This window comes from Tachyglossus aculeatus, chromosome 26 (assembly GCF_015852505.1).
Source record: "Tachyglossus aculeatus isolate mTacAcu1 chromosome 26, mTacAcu1.pri, whole genome shotgun sequence".
In the NCBI taxonomy this organism is placed as follows: domain Eukaryota; kingdom Metazoa; phylum Chordata; class Mammalia; order Monotremata; family Tachyglossidae; genus Tachyglossus; species Tachyglossus aculeatus.
Window position 1 is genome coordinate 20,699,628 of NC_052091.1, and position 20,289 is coordinate 20,719,916.

Below are 20,289 nucleotides of genomic sequence, written 5' to 3' on the forward strand. Positions count from 1 at the left end.
GCAGCCTCAGCGACAACCCCAGGTCCAACTGCAAAACTTTTATTGGTCACCTGTAGAAGGACGCCCGGCAGGGCCACCCAGCGCAAAACCCCCGCGCCAGAGCGCTTCCGCTGTCTGGGGCCCCGGCTGCCCCGGGGCCGGCCCCAAGGCTAGGGCAGGCCCGGCCATGGAGGGTGGAAAGAGTTGAGAGGCTGAAGCCATCTGATGCCTTGGCTCCCGTCACAGGACAATCTTGAAGGAGCTGTGGAAGAGGGGAGGGAGGTACATCAAGTCAATCAATCGGTAGTCACTTATCAAGCACTTACTGGGGTGCACAGCACTGTACTAGGCGCTTGGGAGAGCAAAACAGGTGACACGAGAGAGGGGGAAGAGGGTGACAGTCGGTCAGGGAAGGCTTCCCGGAGGAGAGACGATTTTAGTAGGGCTTTGAAGACGGGGCGAGCGGTGGTCCGTCAGAATAATCGACATCTGTTAAGCACGTGGCATGGGCCAAGCGCTGTTCTAAGCACTTCAGTAGATCCAAGGCTGTCTGTTTGGATACAGTCCCTGTCCCCCATGGGGCTCAAAGTCTAAGTAGAAGGAAGTTCGATTCAATCCCCCATTTTTTTACAGATGAGGACACTGAGACCCAGAGAAGTGAGGTGACTTGCCCAAGGTCACACAGCTGACAAGTAGCAGAGCCGGGATTAGAATCCTGGTCTCTCTGACTCCCGGGCCCCGGCTCCGGCCACTAGGCCAAGCTGAAGAGGGAGGGAGTTCCAGGCGGAAGGGTGGGGATGTGATCAAGGGGTCGAAAGCGAGAGATAATAATAATAATGGCATTTATTAAGCGCTTACTATGTGCAAAGCACTGTTCTAAGCGCTGGGAAGGTTACAAGGTGATCAGGTTGTCCCACGGCGGGGGGGGGGGGCTCACAGTCTTCATCCCCATTTTCCAGATGAGGTCACTGAGGCCCAGAGAAGTGAAGTGACTTGCCCAAAGTCACCCAGCTGACAATTGGCGGAACTGGGATTTGAACCCATGACCTCTGGCTCCAAAGCCCGGGCTCTTTCCACTGAGCCACGCTGCTTCTCCAGATGAGAGATGAGAGCGAGGCAGAGTGTTGACGTTAGAGGAGCGAGGTCTGCAGGCCGGGTTGGAGTGGGAACAGAGTGAGAGTAGGGGAGAGAGCCACCCGTGTGCCTCTGGCCCCTTCCTTTGCCACATCATCAGAGTGCTCGCCCCCTCCTGTCTTCCCTCCCTGACCGCCGGCTTCAGCTGCCCACTCTCCAATGGCTTCTTCTCTGCTGCTTTCAAACACGCTCATATCTCCCCTAGCTTAAAAAACCCTCCAGTGATCTCCCCATCTCCCTCCCACCGTTCCTCTCCAAACTCCTACAGCCCCACCGCCTCCACTTCCTCTCCTCCAATTCTCACCTCAACCCCCTCCGATCTGGCTTCCGCCCCCTTCACTCCACAGAAACCGCCCTCTCGAAGGTCACCAGTGATCTCCTAAACCAATCCAACGGCCTCTACTCCATCCTAATCCTCCTGGACCACTCAGCCGTCTCTGACACCTTTGGCCACCCTCTACTCCCGGAAACGTTGCTCAACCTCATTCATTCATTCATTCATTCAATCGTATTTATTGAGCACTGTGTGCTCTCGAAGCAGCGTGGCTCAGTGGAAAGAGCCTGGGCTTTGGAGTCAGAGGTCATGGGTTCAAATCCCGGCTCTGCCAACTGTCAGCTGTGTGACTTCAGGCAAGTCACTTAACTTCTCTGTGCCCCAGTTACCTCATCTGTAAAATGGGGATTAAGACTGTGAGCCCCCTGTGGGACAACCTGATCACCTCCCCAGCGCTTAGAACAGTGCTTTGCACGTAGTAAGCGCTTAACAAATACCATCATTATTATTATTAGTAGTAAATGCTTGAGAAGTACAAGTTGGCAACATATAGAGACGGTCCCTACCCAACAGTGGGCTCACAGTCTAGAAGGGGGAGACAGAGAATAGTAATAGTAATAACGATGGCATTTGTTAGGTGCTTACTATATGCTAGGTACTTTATTAATCACTGGGATCGACACAAGCAAATCAGACTGGACACAGCCCCTGTTCCACATGGGGCTCACGGTCTTAATCCCCATTTGACAGAAGAGGTAACTGAGGCACAGAGAACTAAAGAGCCGCGCGGGAACAGCCGAGCGGGGGCGTGGCTCAGTGGAAAGAGCCCGGGCTTTGGAGTCAGAGGTCACGGGTTCGAATCCTGACCCCGCCAATTGTCAGCTGTGTGACTTTGGGCAAGTCACTTCACCTCTCTGCGCCTCAGTTCCCTCATCTGGAAAATGGGGGTGAAGACTGTGGGCCCCACGTGGGACAACCTGATAGACTTGACCTCCCCAGCGCTTAGAACCTCGGCTTCGCCGACCCTGTCCTCTCCCGGTCTTCCTCTCAGCCTCTTTCCCGAGCCCCTCCTCTGCCTCCCACCCCCAAACTGTGGGAGTCGCTCAAGGTTCAGTTCTGGGTCCCCTTCTGTTTTCCGTCTACACCCACTCCCTTGGAAAACTCATTCGTTCCCACGGCTTCGACTACCACCCGTGTGGACGATTCCCAAATCTCCATCCCCAGCCCTGATCTCTCTCCTTCTCCGTACTCTCGCACTTCCTCATCTCTACTTGGATGTCCCGCCGACACCTCAGGTTAAAAACGGCCAAAACGGAACTCCTTAACACCCTATCCAAACCCTGTCCTCCCCGTGACTTTCCCATCACTCTAGACAGCTCCGCCGCCCTCCGGTCTCACAAGCCCGTAATAGCGGGCGCTATCCTCGACTCATCTCCCTCGTACAGCCCACGTATTTAATCTAATCCATCACTGAGTCCCGTCGGTTTTACAAAATAGCCATCCGAACTGCTACCGTGTCAATCTGAGCACTTACCCACTTCGATCACTGCGTCCCTCTTGACCCTGAGCAGTGTCTACCAACTCTTGTTATATCCTACTCTCCCGAGTGCTTAGTACAGTGCTCTGCGGACAGTAAACACTCGACAAATACAACCGATCGATCCCACACCCCTCGAGAACCTCCAGTGGCTGCCCATCCACCTCCACCTCAAACAGAAACGCCTTCCCCTCGGCGTTAAGGCGTTCAGTCACCTCGCTCCCTCCTACCTCGCCTCACTGATTTCCTAGTACAATCCAGCTCGCGTACTTTGCTCATCTGACGCCATCCGACTCCCTGTACCTTGACCTCATCTATCTCACCGCTGACCTCTCGCCTGGAGCACCCTCCCTCCTCACAGCCGACGGACGATCATCCTCCCCACCTTATTAAGTGCATATCGCCTCGGCCGACCGAGCTTTCATTTCCGCTTCTCCCACTTCTTTCTGAATCATTCTTGCACTTGGATCTGCGCTCTTTCTTCCCCCGCTCCCTCCGCCCCACAGCACGTAGGTACATATCCATCATTTATTTATATTAATGTCTTTCTCCTCCTCCAGACTGCAAGCTTGTCTGGGCGGGGAACGGGTCTGCCAAGTCTTGTTGTATTATACCCTCCAAAGCTCGTAATACAGTGCTCCGCACTCAGTAAGTACTCAGTAAATGATCAAAGGATCAGTCAAATTTATTGAACGCTCACTACGTCCAGAGTATTAAGCGCTCGGGAGAGTACAATACAACAAAACTAGCAGACGGGTTCCGTGCCCATGACGGGCTTACGGTGTAGAGGGGGTGACTGACATTAATCTGAATAACAAGAAGTAGCATGGCCTAGTGGACACACCACAGGCCTGGGAGTCAGAAAGTCATGGGTTCTAATCCCGGCTCCGCCACTTGTCAGCCGTGTGACTTTGGGCAAGTCACTTCACTTCCCTGTGCCTCAGTTACCTCATCTGGAAAACGGGGATGAAGACCGTGAGCCCCACGGCTCTACCCCAGCTTGGCACATAGTAAGCGCTTAACAAATACCATCATTATTACTTGTCTGCTGTTGCGACCTTGGGCAAGTCACTTGAATTCTCTGTTCCTCAGTGACCTCATCTGTAAAATGGGGCGCGAGACTGTGAGCCCCACGTGGGATGGGGCGGTGTCCACCCCAATCTGCTCATATCTACCCCAACACTTAGCGCAGCGCCTGGCACATAGTAAGTGCTTAACAATGCCATCGTTACAAAGACCGTCATTAAAGTAAATAAGTAATTTGTAACGTAATTTAAAGATGTGCACGTTAGCGCTGTGGGGTTGGGGCGAACATCAAATGCCCAAAGGTCGCAGATGGAGAGGCACAGACGACGCGGAAGGGAGAGCGAGCCGGGGGGAAGGAGGGCTTAATCGGGGGAGGCCTCTTGGAGGAGATGCGACCTTAGTAATGGGGAATATCAAATAGGCAAAAGCCCTACATGGATGGGCAACCGTTGGAGGATTTTGAGAAGTAGGGAGATGTGTGCAGAAAGATTTTTTTTTTACAAAATAATCAGGGCAGCTGAGGGACGCCTGCGCTGGACTGGGAGAGACGTACCAGGGCAACATATCAGAAGCAGGGGAGGCCTCGGTTCGGCGGCCCCAGTTCTGGGCTCGGGCCACCCTCCCACCCCCCAGCCCCCGCCGGACCCACGTCCTCCCCCCGGCCCCCGACGCCCCCAGCCAGGGCGGTGGTCCCCGAACAGGTACTTGTTGAAGTCGGGCGAGCGGGAGATGACGTGCTGGAACTCCGAGAGGTTAATGGTGCCGTCCTTATCGATGTCGGACTCCTCCAGGATCTGCCCCGGGGAAGAGGAGGTTGGGTCACGGCCCCGTCGGTCCCCGTCCCGCCCCCGCCCGGCCCCGCCCGGCCCTCACGTTATCGATGAGCTGCTTCATCTCGGAGGCGCTGAGCTCCGTTTCCTGGCCCTCCCCAGTCAGGCAGTTGACCAGCTGCTTCAGGTCCTCTCTGTTCAGGGTCCCGTCGTCGTCGAAGTCTGGGAGACCAAGGGGGGAGCCTGAGGGAAGGGAGGCCCAAGGCCGTTCCCTTGGCGCCAGCTGGCTGGTTTCCGGGGCCCGCCGCCCCCCCTCCCCGCCTCTCCGGCCGGCCCCATCCCCACACCGAAGATGCGGAAGGCGTAGTGAGACTTGACTTCGGGGGTGGCCGCGTCGCTGAACACGCTGAGGAGATCCAGGAAGTCCTCGAAGCTGAGGCTGCCCTCGGGCTGGTCCGTGGAGAAAACGTGGCAGATACGCTGCCCGAAGGGGTTGGCCTGGAGGCGAGGGCAGAGAAGGCTCCCGTCAGCTCCCGACGGGGGGAGGGAACACCAGCGCCGGCCCCGGGGCCCCTCCCCGAGAGCCAGACCCCCGCTTCCTGGCGGGAAAGGGAAGGGCGAACGCGGCAGGAGGGTGGGGGACGGGACGGCACCAAAGGGGGCACACCTTGAGCTCTGGCAGAGAGAGAATGTGCTCGCGGGAGACTCGCTCTCTCAAGGAGTCATCGTTGTTCTGGCGGTCCTGGGGCAGCAGCTCACTGAACCTCTTGTGGGCACTGGAAACGGAACCGGCAGGACGGTGACGGCGGTGGCGGGACTGGGACCCCCACCCCGGGTCCGGCCCCTCCGGGGAGAGTTCTCTCAAGAAGACCCAACTTCCTGTTCCCTCCCGGCCACCGGGGCCCCGACGCCCTGTCCCGGGAGGGCCCTGAGCGGCGGGCTTTGGACGCCAGGATGCCCAAGCTCGTATCAATCCGGCAGTAGAATTTATGGAGCGCCTCCGTATCTGGGAGGGGAATCCCTGCCCTCGAGAAGCGTACGATCTAGCCGGGGAGACTGGCATTGGGGAATCCCTGCCCTCGAGAAGTGTACGATCTAGCCGGGGAGACTGGCATTGGGGAATCCCTGCTCTCGAGAAGCGTACGATCTAGCCGGGGAGACTGGCATTAAATTACTGACAGGAGGAGGAAGAAAAAGGGGATACACACAGGAGTTGGCGCTGAAGTGACAAAGTGCGTAAGACACCGACGAAAGTGCTTTGGGAGGGAGGGAGGGAGAGCGACGCTGCTTGAGGGGCACAGAAGCCCCAACGAGGCAGCAGCGGAGAATGAAAGCAGAGATTAGAGAAGCAGAGTGACCTAGTGGAAAGAGCCCAGACCCGAGTCAGTCAGTCAGTCAGTCGTGTTTACTGAGCGCTTACTGGGTGCAGAGCTTTGTAATTAATTATGGCGTCTATTAAGCACTTAGTATGGGCCAGGCACTGTACTAAGACCTGGGACTAAGCGCTTGGGAGAGTACCATATAACAGATACATTCCCTGCCCACAACAAGTTCACAGGCTACAGTTTGAGAGTCAGAGCATCTGGGGTCTCATCCCGCTTCCGTCACTTGTCAGCTGCGTGACCTTGGGCAGATCTATTGACTTCTCTGTGCCTCAGTTGCCTCACCTGCAAAATGGGGGTTAAGACTGTGAGCCCCAGGTGGGACAGGGACCGTGTCCCACCTGATGAGCCTGTATCTACCCCAGCGCCTAAGCCCAGTGCCTGGCACATAGTAAGCACTGAATGGCTTCCTGGAAGAAATGGGATTTCAGAAGGGCGCTGAAAATGGGGACAGCCGTGGTCTGCCAGACGGGAAGGGCGTGAGCAAGAGGTGAGTTTGAGTGGAGACGGTAGGTGGGTAACGAAAGGTACGAGCTCGTATCCGGACCGGGCCCCACGGCAATCAGTCAAAAGATCAGTGGAACTTATAGAGCGCACTTACTCTGTGCAGAGCACTCTGCGAAGCACTTGGGAGAGTATGAGACTTTGAGCCCCATGCGGGACAGGGACAGTGTCCAACCAATCTACCCCAGCGCGCTTGGTACAGTGCCCGTAACACCGTAAGTGCCGAACAAAGACCATAAAAAAAAACCCCAACCCAACGGCGCCTATAGGCACGTTCCCTGCCTGCGACGAGCTTGCGGTCTAGAAGGGAGGACAGACCTTAAAATCAATTACGGGCACGTACGTAACGGCTGTGGGACTGAAGGTGGGGTGAACTTTTTTTCAGAAAAATGATCCGGGCAGCCGAGGGAAGTATGGACTTGGAGTGGGGAGAGACAGAAGGCAGGGAGGCCAGCAAGGAGGCTGATGTAGTAATCAAGGTGGGACAGGATAAGTGCTTGGATCAGCGGGACAGCAGTTTGGATGGAGTGGAAAAGGCGCATTTTAGAGATGTTGTGGGGGGTGAACTGACAGGATTTGGGGAAGGGCTGCATATGTGGGCTGAACGAGAGAGACGAGGAAGAGGATAATGCCAAAGCTACGGACTTGGGAGAACGGGATGATAGTGGTGTTGGTAATGGGAAAATCAGGGAGGAGGAGTTCTGTTTTGAACAGGGAGAAGTTTGAGATGCTGGCGGGACGTCCAGATAGAGACGTCCTGAAGGCAAGAGGAAATCTGGGACTGCAGAGAAAGGGAGAGATCAGGGCTGGAAATGGAGATTTGGGATTCATCCACATAAAGATGGTAGTTGAAGCCACGGGAGCACATGAATTCTCCAAGGGAGTGGGTGTAAATGGAGAACAGAAGGGGACCCAAGACTGAACCTTGAGGGCTTACCACATTTAGGGGGTGGGAGGCAGAGGAGGAGCCCGAAAAAGAGATTGAGAAGGATTAGGATGGAGTAGAGGCCCTTGGATTTGGCAAGAAGGAGGTCACTGGCGACCTTCGAGAAGGCATCGTTTTCTGAGGAGTCAAAGGTGCAAAAGCCAGACTGGAGGGGCCCAAGCAGAGAACCGGAGCAGAGGAAGTGGAGGCGGTAGGTGGAGACAATTCGCTCACAAACTTTAGAGAGGAACTGACTGAGGGAAATGGGGTGAGGACGGAGGGAGCCGTGGGCTCATGGGAGGGTTTTCTCGGGACAGGGAGACAGCAGTGGGGAGCCAGTGGGGAAGCGGCATGGCCTAGTGGAGAGAGCGCAGGCCTGGGAGGCGGATGACACGAGTTCTAATCCTGCTCCGCCGCCCGACTGCTGCTGTGTCACCCTCCGCGAGTCCCGTAACTTCCCTGTGCCTCAGTTCCCTCGCCTGTTCAGTGGGGATTCAACACCTGCCCTCCCTCCTACTTCGACCGTGAGTCCCACGCGGGACAAGGACTGTGTCTGATCTAATCCCGGCTCTGCCAATTGTCAGCTGTGTGACTCTGGGCAAATCACTTGACTTCTCTGTGCCTCAGTTACCTCAGCTGTAAAATGGGGATGAACACTGTGAGCCCCTCGTGGGACAACCTGATCACCTTGTAACCTCCCCAGCGCTTAGAACAGTGCCTTGCACATAGTAAGCGCTTAATAAATGCCATCATCATCATTATTATTATCATCTAATTAGCCTGTACCTACCTCAGCCCTCAGAACAGTGTTTGACACACAATAAACATTTAAATGCCATAAAAAAAGTGAACAGTTAAAATTGGTGGTGAGGGAGGGGAGAAGGGAGGGGGCATTTGTTCTGACAAGGTGCAAAGGAAGCACAGGTGGAGGGGGGAGATTTTGAAAGGAGGCAGATGGCTTAATTCAATATTTTAATGCCTGTCCCCATCTCTTGACTGTAAATTCCTTGTGGGCTGGGAATATGTCTACCACCCCTGTTGTACTGGCCTCAACAAAGCACTTGGTACAGTGCTCTGCACCCAGAGTGCTCAATATATACTGAGTGGGAGTGGGGAGGAGGCAGCGAGATAAGAGAGTGGATAAGTAGGCTGAAAGTCAGAGAGAGACCTGGGCTGTCATCCCAGCTCCGCCACTCGTCTGGCATGTGACACTGGGCGAGTCACTGGTGCCAACTTGTACTTCCCAAGCGCCTAGTATAGTGCTCTGCACACAGTAAGTGCTCAATAAATACAATTGATTGATTGATTGGTGAGCTCCTTGTGGACAGGGAGCATGCCCAGCTCGGTTATACTGCACTCTCCCAAGTGCTTATTAAAGTGTTTTGCACACAGTAAGCACTCCTCAATAAACACGGTTGACTGACTGCACATTGTATGCGCTTAGTAAATCCAACCACCCTTACTATTTGGCCTAAAAAACTCGAGAAGCAACGTGGCCTAATGGGAGTCAGGGGGCCTGAATTCTCCTCCTGACTCCTGTGCCCTCTCTGCCACTTGCCTGCCGTGTGACCCTGGACAAGTCACTTCACATCTCAGTGCCTCAGTTACCTCATCTGTAATACGGGGATTAAGACAATGAGCCCATGTGGGGCATGAACTGTGTCCAGCCTGATTAACTTGTATCTTCTCCAGCGCTTACTACAGGGCCGTGCACATATTAAGTGCTTAAATACCATTTAAAAAAAGGGAGGCTGCCACATATTAATATCTGTCTCCCCCTCTAGACTGTAAGCTGTTGGAGGCAGGGACTACGTCTCCTAGTTCTGTTGCACTGGACTCTCCCAAGAGCTTAGTACGGTGCTCTGCATGGAGGAAGCGCTCAACAAATACAATTGATTGCCTGTTTGTTAACCCTGCTGGGGCAAAGTCAGAGGCGAGTGGAATGGCATCCCCCCTTCCTAGGGCTGCAAAGTGGGGATGGGGAGGGCTGTGGATTTGGGGATGGAGGCCTCACGCTGGACCTGCCCCAGTTTTCCGGGGCCAGTCAATCGATCAATCGTATTTATTGGGCGCTCACTGTGTGGGGGGTGGGCACTGTACTCGACGCCTGGGAGAGTACAACACAACAATCCAACAGACACATTCCCCGTCCACAGAGAGCTTACGGTCTTGGGGGTGGGGGGGGGCGACATTAATAGAAGTCAATTACGGTCCTAAGTGCTGGGGAGGGGGGGATTAAAGGGGCAAAGCAGGGCGACGCAGCAGGGAGTGGGAGAAGAGGAAAGGAGGGCTGAACGTGCGCTTGGCCCCGGGGTAGGGCCTGGGGAGAATCGGAGTTCATCCGTTCATTCAATCGTATTTATTGAGCGCTTACTGTATGCAGAGCACCGTACTAAGCGCTTGGGAAGTACAAGTCGGCGACATCTAGAGACGGTCCCTACCCAACAACGGACTCACAGTCTAAAAGGGGGAGACGGGCGACCAAAGAAAACATGTGGACGGGTGTCAAGTCGTCAGAATAAGTAGAATTAAAGCTAAATGTACATCATTAACAAAACCAATAGACTGGTAAATATGTACAAGTAAAATAAGTAGAGTAATAAATCCGTACAAACATATATACAGGTGCTGTGGGTAGGGGACTGTCTCTATGTGTTGCCGACTTGTATTTCCCCAGCGCTTAGTCCAGTGCTCTGCACACAGTAAGCGCTCAATAAATACGATTGACTGACCGATTGAGGGGAAGGATGGGGAGGAGGAGAGGAAAAAGGGGGGCTCAGTCTGGGAAGGCCTCTCGGAGGAGGTGAGTTAGTACGGGGCCGGGGCCGGGACTCACAGCAAAATCTCCTGCTTCGTCAGAAACGTCAGCTCCTGCACGGACACGAGGCCGGCCGGGGTGAGGGGGGGGGGGGGAGGGCCAGCGGGGCCCCGGGTCACGTGGCCCCGTCCCTTCGGAGGCCCCCTGGCCCGCAGCCCCCTGCCCTCCCCGAGGGGCCCGGCCCCGGCCCCCCCCTCCCTCCCTCCCTCCCTCCCCCCCCCCAACCCCCCCCCCGGTTGGGCCGGGACCTGGTACTCGCTCAACTGGTCCTTGGACAGGCGACTGGGGGAGCCCCCCATGACGGCGACGGACCACCACGGGGGGGCAGCAGCACCACCACGGGGCGGGGGGCAGCAGCACCACCACGGGGGGGGCAGCACCAGCACGACGGGCAGCACCACCACGGGGGGGCAGCACCACCACCCCCACCACCACCAGCACGACGCTCCCAGCCCCCGGCCCTCCTCCGACCCCGCAACTTGGGCCAACTTGGCCACTTCCGGCCTCCCCGGCCTTGCGTCACCGCGCCCGTCTCCATGGCGACCGCTCCGAGGGCGGGGCGACGCCCGCCCGACACGTAATTTGCATGCACGCCACGCCCCGTCTTAAAGAGCCCGCGACGCCGCGCCGCGGGGAGGGTAAGAATAATGGCATCTGTTAAGCGCTTACTACTTGCTTACTACTGGGGGGGGGGGATACAAGGTGATCGGGTTGTCCCGCGGGGGGTTCACAGACTTAATCCCATTTTACAGATGAGGGAACTGGGGCACAGAGAAGTTGTGACAATAATAATAATAGTAACAATAATAATAATAATAATACGGGTGGCATTTGTTAAGCGTTTGCTACGTGCCCGGCACCGTTCTAAGCGCTGGGGGGGATACATGGTGATCAGGTTGTCCCGCGGGGGGTTCACAGGCTCAATCCCATTTTACAGATGAGGGAACTGAGGCACAGAGAAGTTGTGACAATGATAATAATTGTAACAAGAATAATAATAACAATAATACGGATGGCATTTGTTAAGCGCTTGCTACGTGCCCGGCACCGTTCTAAGCGCTGGAGGGGGGGATACATGGTGATCAGGTTGTCCCGCGGGGGGTTCACAGACTTAATCCCATTTTACAGATGAGGGAACTGAGGCACGGAGAAGTTGTGACAATGATAATAATAGTAACAAGAATAACAATAATACGGATGGCATTTGTTAAGCGCTTGCTCTGTGCCCGTCACCGTTCTAAGCGCTGGGGGGATACAAGGTGATCAGGTTGTCCCACGTGGGCTCACAGGCTTCATCCCCATTGGACAGATGAGGGAACTGAGGCCCAGAGAAGTGAAGTGACTTGCCCAAAGCCACACAGCAGACGCGTAGCGGAGCCGGGATTCGAACCCATGACCTCTGACTCCAAAGCCCGGGCTCTCTCCACTGAGCCACGCCGCTTCTCCGCCTGGACCCCTGTCTCCATGTTTTGTTTTGTCGTCTGTCTCCCTCTTCCAGACTGGGAGCCCGTTGCTGGGTAGGGACCGTCTCGATCTGTTGCCGACTTGTGCCTCCCAAGCGCTTAGTCCAGTGCTCTGCACACAGTAAGCGCTCCATAAATACGGCTGAATGAATGAATGAATAGTCCTGGAGGGGCGGGGGGTGGTCGCAAAGGGGGCGTGGGCTACGTGGGCGGAGCGCAGCTCCGGATGGGCGTGGTCACTGAGGGGCGGCCACGCAGGGGGCGTGGCCATGTAGGGGCGTGGCCACGTGGGGCAGTGGTCATGCAGGGGGCGTGGTCATGTAGGGGCGTGGCCTCTTGGGGCGTGGTCACATGGGGGGGTCACGTGGGGGTGGTCATATGGGGGGCTGGTCACGTAGGGAGGGTGGTCACGTAGGGGGGCGGGCACGCGTGGGGGCGTGGTCACGCCAGGGGGGCGTGCACGTAGGGGGCGTGGTCATGTACGGGGCGTGGTCGCGTACAGGGCGTGGTCGGGTAGGGGCGTGGCCTTCGCGCGCCTGCGCACAGGTTCCCGGCGAGGCGGAGCGGCAGTGGGTCTTCCCTTTCGTCGGCCCTGGCTGGCTGTGTCCGGGCCCGGTCCTCCCCGGTGTCCCGGCCCCCGGTGGTGTGTCCCGGCCCCCGGTGAGCGAGCCCCCGCGCTGGGAACCGCCTGCAGTCCGGTCCACCGCATTGCTCCACCGCTTACCGGGTGCACAGCGCTGCGCTAAGCGCTGGGGAGAGTCCGCGACAAGCAGGAGCGGACCCCCAACGGGCGCACGGGCTGCAGCGGTTGCCTAGTGGGTCGAGCCCGGGACTGGGGGCGGGGGCGGTTGGTTGTTTTTAATGGTATTTGTTCAATCATCCATTCATTCATTCAGTCGTATTTATTGAACGTTTACTGTGTCATGACACCCAGCTCCTCCCTTCAAGGCCCTACTGAGAGCTCACCTCCTCCAGGAGGCCTTCCCTGACTGCGCCTCTTCCTTCCTCTCCCCCCCCGTCCCCCCTCCATCCCCCCGTCTTACCTCCTTCCCTTCCCCACAGCACCTGTATATATGTTTGTACATATTTATTACTCCATTTATTTTACTTGTACATATCTATTCTATTTATTTTATTTTGTTAGTATGTTTGGTTTTGTTCCCTGTCTCCCCCTTTTAGACTGCGAGCCCACTGTTGGGTAGGGACTGTCTCTATATGTTGCCAATTTGTACTTCCCAAGCGCTTAGTACAGTGCTCTGCACACAGTAAGCGCTCAATAAATACAATTGATTGATTGATCATACAGTCATTCAGTCGTTTACTGTGTCTTGCACTGTGTCATACATTTATTCAGTCATATTGAGCGTTTACTGCGTGCAAGACACTGTAATAATAATAATGATGATGGTATTTGTTAAGCGCTTACTATGTGCCAAGCACTGTTCTAAGCGCCGGGGCGGTTACCCGGTGATCAGGTCGTCCCACGTGGGGCGCTCAGTCTTAATCCCCATTTTCCAGATGAGGTCACTGTGGCCCAGAGAAGTGAAGTGACTTGCCCAAAGTCACACAGCTGACAGTTGGCAGAGCCGGGATTTGAACCCATAACCTCTGACTCCAAAGCCCGAGCTCTTTCCACTGAGCCATACTGCTTCTCAACGATTCACAACTGTACTAAATGATTGTGAGAGTACAATCTAACAACAAACAGACGCATTCCCTGCCCATAATAATAGTAATAATGATGGTATTTGTTAAGCACTTACTATGTGCCAAGCACTGTTCTAAGCACTGGGGGGGAACACAAGCTAATCAGGTTGTCCCACGGGGGCTCACAGTCTCAATCCCCATTTTACAGATGAAGTAACTGAGGCACCAAGAAGTGAAGTGACTTGCCCAAAGTCAACCAGCTGACAAGTGGAGGAGCCGGGATTCGAACCCATGACCTCTGACTCCCAAGCCCACCCTCTTTCCACTGAGCCACACCGCCTATAAGCTCTTTCTCTGTGCTAGGCACTGGCCTAAGCGCTGGGTTAGATGCAAGCTACACACACAGTAAGTACTCGATAAATACAATTAAATGAATGAATGAGGCATAGAGAAGTAAAGGAACTTGCCCAAGGGCCCCCCCCAGCAGCCAGGATTAGAACCCAGCTACTTCAGGCAGTGATGTATGGGCGAGGGACTCTGTCCTGACTAACACACATCATCATCATCAATCGTATTTATTGAGCGCTTACTATGTGCAGAGCACTGTACTAAGCGCTTGGGAAGTACAAATTGGCAACATATAGAGACAGTCCCTACCCAACAGTGGGCTCACAGTCTAAAAGGGAGAGACAGAGAACAAAACCAAACATACTAACAAAATAAAATAAATAGAATAGATATGTACAAGTAAAATAAATAAATAGAGTAATAAATACATACAAACATATATACATATATACAGGTGCTGTGGGGAAGGGAAGGAGGTAAGATGGGGGGGATGGAGAGGGGGACGAGGGGGAGAGGAAGGAAGGGGCTCAGTCTGGGTAGGCCTCCTGGAGGAGGTGAGCTCTCAGTAGGGCCTTGAAGGGAGGAAGAGAGCTAGCTTGGCGGATGGGCAGAGGGAGGGCATTCCAGGCCCGGGGATTTCAGCCTCTTTGCTGTCAGTGAATCATATTTACTGTGCGCTAAGCGCTTGGGAGAGTACAATTTAACAATAAACAGTGTGGTCTAGCGGAAAGAGCACGATCCTGATAGTCAGTGGGCCTGGGTTCTAATCCCGGCTCCGCCACTGGTCTGCCGGGTGACCGCAGTCACCAGTCACTACGCTTCCCTGTGCCTCGGTTCCCTCATCTGCAAAACGGGGGTTAAGACCGTGAGCCCTAGATGGGACGGGGACTGTGTCCATCCTGATTGTCTTGTCTCTACCCCAGTGCCAGGTACAGCGTCTGACACACAGCAAGCGTTTAGCAAATACCCCAATTATCATTATTATTTATAAGCAGATGCGTTCCTTTCATTCCTTCAATTCAATGGTATTCACTGAGTGTTCACTGCGTGCAGAGCGCCGTACTAGGCGGTTGGGAGAGACCAGTGTAACGATCGACAGATGCGTCCCCTGCCCACAGCGAGCTTAGAGTGGCTTCTGCGTTCCAGGTGAGCTGGCTACAGCCGTCCCGGGCAGGGCCGGAGCCCCTCCCGCCCCATGGCACTGCCTCAAGAAGCAGACGGCCCTTGGGGCCCGGAGCGTCCGAGCAGCCCCCGCTCGGCCGTCCCGGACTTCGTGTACGGCCCGCGGGACCTGATCGTGGAAGGGGTGCGGTGGCAGGGGAGCGGAACCGGCGAGCCGGAGCCCCCTCCCCTGTCCCGCTTTGATGAAGCCCTGGGGTCGGCCTGGAGGCGGCGGATGGAGGACGGCCTGTTCCGTTACCGGCTGGGGGAGCTGCCGACGCGGGTCCTGCCGGGGCCCCTGGGCTTGGTGGCCCAGCTGAACGTGGAGCGGGGGGCGCAGAGGCGGCGGCCCCAGGACGTCCGCAGCGTCAGGCAGGCCTTCGACCCCGGCCAGTTCAACTTCAACCAGATCCGGCCGGGCGAGGTCCTCTTCCGTCTGAGCCGGGAGCCCGGCCGGGAGCCTCGCGGGAGGGCCCGGGTCCTGGTCGTCGTCAACGTCAGCCCCCTGGAGCGGGGCCACGTCCTGTTCGTGCCGGAGCCCACCCTGGGTCTTCCCCAGCTCCTCCTGGAAGACCCCCTGCTCCTCGCGGCGGAGGCCGTGCTCCTCAGCGCCCACCCGGGCTTCCGCGTCGGCTTCAACAGCCTGGGGGGCTTCGCCTCCGTCAACCACCTGCACCTGCACGGCTACTACCTGGCCAGGCCGCTGCCAGTGGAGACGGCTCCCAGCGAGCCCCTGGACCCGCAGGGCCGGATGCACCTGCTGCGGGGGGGCCCCGCTCCCGGGTTCCTCTTCTTCGCGGAGGGGCCGGAGCTGGGCCGGGCCGTCCGCAGGGTCTGCCGGATGGCCGCCCACCTGGCCGACAGCGAGATCGCCCACAACCTCTTCGTCACCCGGGGGGCCCCTCCGGGGAACCCGCCGCCCCCAGGGACCCCCACTGGCGTCCGTTTCGTCCTGTGGGCCCGGCGGGCCGGCTTCGGGGTCAAGGAGGGGGCGGCCTTCAACGTCGCCCTGTGCGAGCTGGCAGGCCACCTGCCCGTGAAGACGGCCTGGGACTTCCAGAGCCTGACGGAGGCCTCGGCCGTGAGCCTCATCCGGAGCTGCCTCCTGCCCCCGGACCAGTTTGCCCGGCTGCAGCTGGCCTTGGTGTCGCTCTTGGACTAGAGGGCTGGTGTGGGGGGGGGGTCCTCACTCCACCGCGGCCCACCCCCGACACCGAGAGTCATCCGCCGCGAGGCGCTACCGGGCCCATCTTCCGGCCGTCCCACCACCTCCGCTCGGAGCGGGGCCGGGAAGTGGAGGACGGGGCCCGGGGATGCGTCTGTGCGGTAGTGGGATGCCAAAGGCTGGGCCGGGAGGGGTGGCGCTTGGCATAAAGCCGGGGGGCCGGGGGCACTGTCCTAAACGGGTGGGAATTCCCGAGAGCCGGGAGAGGGAACCAGAGGAGAGGCTGGGTCTGCTCGCTGCATGGGCGGGAACCACCCTCCCTCTCTAGATCGGAAGCCGGCGTGGGCGGGGAACTTGTCTACCGACTCTGTCTCATCCTCGCCCAGGTGCCCAGTACCGTGCTCCGCCCGCAGTAAGCACTCCGTAAACACCACTGATGATATAGTGAGTGGGGGGCATCGGGCCAGCCCCCTTCTCTCTCTGGGGCACCTGGGAGGCTACAGTAAAAGTCAAAGACACGGGCCCTGGTGCCTGCAGAGTTGACCATGTCATCATATACATATAGTGGGAGCGGGGTAGGGAAAACAGAAACAACGGGGAAGACCTGAAGTGTGGAAAATCAAGAGCTAAATAAATAAGCAGATAAATACACAGAGACTGGGCATCTCTATAGTGCAAGAGTGGCTGTTGGATTGACAAGATCAGGGGGGCGGTCATTAATAAGAAGAATCGTGGGGGGTTTTTACACACTTAGGTTGCGTCAAGCACTGTACTAAACGCTGGGGTAGATACTAGATCAACAGGTCCCACCCGGGGCTCCCAGGAGAGAGAACAGGTATCGAATCCCCATTTTGCAGATGAGAGAACAGGTGCAGAGAAGTGAAGTGACCTGCTCAAGTCCACACGGCAGACAAATGGCAAAGCCGGGATTAGAACTGAGGTCCTTCTGATTCTGAGGCCCAGGCTCGATCCACTAGGCCACGCAGTTACTCAATTAGTCGGGGGATGCCTCCAGAAGGAGATAGATTTTTCAAGAGCTGAACTGTCTCCATCCCCACATCAGACAGACCCCAGCTCTCCCCACATTCGAAGCCTCCTTAAAATCCCACCTCCTCCGAACAAGCTTTCCCCAAATAATCCCCCAGCACTCTGAGCCATATCGTCCCTTCTTTACGACTGTCTTCCCTGTAAGAGGCTAAGCTCCTTGTGAGCAGGGACCGGGTCAAGTTGTGATTTTGTATTTCCCAAGCCCCAAGAGGTGACTCAAAACTGCTGTCATCAATTTCGGAGGGCAGAGGCATATGTGAGTGAATGTGGAAGAAGATGGCTGGTCTGTCACTCCATGATTGGAATTTACTGAGTGCTCACTGTGTGCACTGCACTAAGTGCTTGGGAGATGACAACAGAATTAGCAGACCCATTCCCCGCCCGTAACGAGCTTATGGTCTGTGGCTAGAAAGGGGCAGAAGACTATGGAGAAGGACCATTGAGAAACCTTCTGACGCATCCCCACTGACCTAGCTCGAATGTGCCGGCTGGGAAACATTTCTGGATTCACACCCAGAGGAGGAGATTGGATCCGGGGGAACCTCCGTTACGCTCCCTGATATCTTGGCACGCTCTCAGAGAAGTCGACAACATCTGAAAGCCAGAAACCACCAGTCTCAGAAGAAGAATAATGATAGCATTTACTAAGCACTTGCTCTGTGTAAAACACTGTTCTAAGCGCTTGGGAGGTTACAAGGTGACCAGGTTGTCCCACGGGGGAGGCTCGCAGTCTTCATAACCATTTTACAGATGAGGTCACTGAGGCACAGAGAATTGAAGTGACTTGCCCAAAGTCACACAGCTGACAACTGGCGGAGCCGCTGGGATTTGAACCCATGACCTGACTCCAAAGCCAGAAGAAGACAGGCTAAGAAGAGAGGCAACTAACACATCCGGGGCATAAAGCCTCCTGAACACTTGTATGCAAGTGTGGTAATAATAATGATGGTATTTGTTAAGCGCTTACTATGTGCAAAGCACTGTTCTAAGTGCTGGGGTAGGTACAGGGTTATCAGTTTGTCCCACGTGGGGCTCACAGTCTTAGTCCCCATTTTCCAGATGAGGTAACTGAGGCACAGAGAAGTCAAGTGACTTGCCCAAAGTCACACAGCTGACAAGTGGTAGAGTCAGCATTCGAACTCATGACCTCTGACTCCAAAGCCCGGGCTTTTCCCAATACGCCACACTGCTTCTCTCTATTTAAAGAATGTTTACGGATGGAGATCTTCAGAACTGGCTCATACCTTGCCTTGCCCCTAGCCATCAGGGAGTGTGCGGAGGTGTGAGTGCGTTGGAGAAGTATCCAGTAGTAGATGGAGAATGGATCAATAAAAGTGGGACCTGATTGTAGGACTACCCCGGTCTTCCATCCCATCCATCCCTCCCATCTTACCTCCTTCCCTTCCCCACAGCACCTGTATATATGTATATATGTTTGTACATATTTATTACTCTATCTTGTACATATCTATTCTATTTATTTTATTTTGTTTGTATGTTTGGTTTTGTTCTCTGTCTCCCCCTTCTAGACTGTGAGCCCGCTGTTGGGTAGGGACTGTCTCTATGCGTTGCCGACTTGTACTTCCCAAGCGCTTAGTACAGTGCTCTGCACACAGTAAGCGCTCAATAAATACGATTGATTGATTGATAGTAGCCTAGTAGAACCGATTCCGAGGAAATCTCTGAGTGTCATAAGATCCAAATTCTAGGATTGGGAACGTGGGCTATTACTACTGCTGTTACTGCTACTAACAATCGGTCGATCGTACTTAGTGAGTGCTTTCTGGGCTGCTACTACTAATAAAAATGATGGCATTTATTAAGCGCTTGCTATGTGCAGAGCACATTCTGTTCTAAGCGCTGGGGAGGTTACAGGGTGATCAGGTTGTCCCACGGGGGGCTCAGAGTCATCATCCCCATTTTCCAGATGAGGTCACTGAGGCACAGAGAGGTGAAGTGACTCGCCCAAGGTCACATGGCTGACAATTGGTGGAATCAGCATTTGAACCCATGACCTCTGACTCCGAAGCCCGGGCTCTTTCCACTAAGCCACACTACTAGAGGAAATTCCAGGTGCAGGAGGAAACCAACTCTGTAACACTGCACTCTCGCTTGCGTTTCCTACAGTGCTCTGCACACAGTAGGTGCTCAGTAAATATCAAGGAGTTGAAAAGACATGAAAGGTGGGTTGGAGTGGGTTAGAGATGGGAGAGTCAAGAGCAAAGGAAGTTAAGTAGGTTAGCTACGGAGTGAAGATAGCAAGCTCCAGTATAATGGGAGTAGAGCACGGCTCTATAAGGAAGGAGATGAATAATAATAATTAAGGTATTTTTTTAAGCGCTTACTATGTGCCAGACACTGAGGTGGACTCAAGCAAATCAGGTCGGACACAGTCCATCCCACGTGAGGCTCGCAGTCTCAATCCCCATTTTACAGATGAGGTAACTGAGGCACAAAGTGATTTGCCCAAGGCCACACAACAGACAAATGGCAGACCCTCGGATTCCCAAGCCCGTGCTCTATCCGCTACACGATGCTGCTTCCTAAGCACTGGGATTAGACACAAGACAGTCCGATCACATATGAGACTCACAGTCTAGAGAGAGTGACCGGGTCCTTGAAGTCCCATCTTGCAGGTGGGGAAAATGAGGGACAGAAGTCAAACGACGCGTCCGTGGTCACACGGCAGGCCTGAGGTGGAGCTGAGATTAGAATCCAAGGCTTGGGACTCCTAGGCCGGATCTCCTATGGGACCTTCGTTCAACTGTGCTTACTATTCATTGTCATATTTGTTAAGCACTTCTTGTGTGTGGAGGGGGACACTGCATCCAACCTGGTTTGCTTGTATTCGCGCTTGACAAATATCACAATTATTGTGGTTATTGATGAGGAGGGGGCGGTCCTCCCTCCCCGGGGGGGGGGGGGGGGAGGTGTGTGTGTGTGTGTGTGTGTGTGTGTGTGTGCGTGTGCATGCCCCCCTCTCCGGGCTGAGGCTATGGCCCTTTAGCAGCCTCTCCTCATTGCCCACACTCCTTCCCTCTGTCCACAGCGCTTGTGTATATTTCTACATATTTATTACTCTATGTATTTTATTAATGATGTGCATATA

At 55.4% G+C, this 20,289-nt stretch overlaps 2 protein-coding genes across 5 annotated transcripts; one reads left to right on the forward strand and one right to left on the reverse strand.

The window, feature by feature from the left end:
• Positions 1 to 23: 23 nt before the first annotated feature.
• Positions 24 to 10,728, reverse strand: CIB1 (calcium and integrin binding 1). Of its 3 annotated transcripts, none has more exons than XM_038767593.1 (7): positions 10,598 to 10,728; positions 10,368 to 10,402; positions 5,388 to 5,496; positions 5,068 to 5,218; positions 4,824 to 4,942; positions 4,656 to 4,744; positions 24 to 241 (listed from the first exon to the last, which is right to left on the reverse strand). In XM_038767593.1, the coding sequence occupies exons 1-7, from the start codon at positions 10,646 to 10,648 to the stop codon at positions 220 to 222; spliced, it is 576 nt and encodes a 191-aa protein (XP_038623521.1). In that variant the 5' UTR covers positions 10,649 to 10,728; the 3' UTR covers positions 24 to 219. The 3 variants fall into 3 exon arrangements, with proteins under 3 accessions (XP_038623521.1, XP_038623520.1, XP_038623522.1); XM_038767592.1 differs by having other exon boundaries at positions 4,824 to 4,963; XM_038767594.1 differs by lacking the exon at positions 10,368 to 10,402 and having other exon boundaries at positions 4,824 to 4,963; positions 10,614 to 10,728.
• Positions 10,729 to 13,828: 3,100 nt separating this feature from the next.
• GDPGP1 (GDP-D-glucose phosphorylase 1) lies at positions 13,829 to 16,784 on the forward strand. 2 transcript variants are annotated; one of them, XM_038767304.1, is made up of 2 exons: positions 13,829 to 13,864; positions 14,861 to 16,784. In XM_038767304.1, the coding sequence occupies exon 2, from the start codon at positions 15,003 to 15,005 to the stop codon at positions 16,128 to 16,130; it is 1,128 nt and encodes a 375-aa protein (XP_038623232.1). In that variant the 5' UTR covers positions 13,829 to 13,864; positions 14,861 to 15,002; the 3' UTR covers positions 16,131 to 16,784. The 2 variants fall into 2 exon arrangements, with proteins under 2 accessions (XP_038623232.1, XP_038623233.1); XM_038767305.1 differs by having other exon boundaries at positions 13,837 to 13,864; positions 14,954 to 16,784.
• Positions 16,785 to 20,289: the final 3,505 nt, after the last annotated feature.

Bases quoted from the DNA above. Each gene is read 5' to 3' on its own strand.
- CIB1 (XM_038767592.1), bottom strand. From the start codon at position 10,648: ATGGGGGGCTCCCCCAGTCGCCTGTCCAAGGACCAGTTGAGCGAGTAC. The intron at 10,403-10,597 runs GTCCCGGCCCAA...GTGTCCGTGCAG, and splicing joins ACCAGTTGAGCGAGTACCAG to GAGCTGACGTTTCTGACGAA. The intron at 4,745-4,823 runs GTGAGGGCCGGG...TCCCCGGGGCAG, and splicing joins TGAAGCAGCTCATCGATAAC to ATCCTGGAGGAGTCCGACAT.
- GDPGP1 (XM_038767304.1), top strand. From the start codon at position 15,003: ATGGCACTGCCTCAAGAAGCAGACGGCCCTTGGGGCCCGGAGCGTCCG.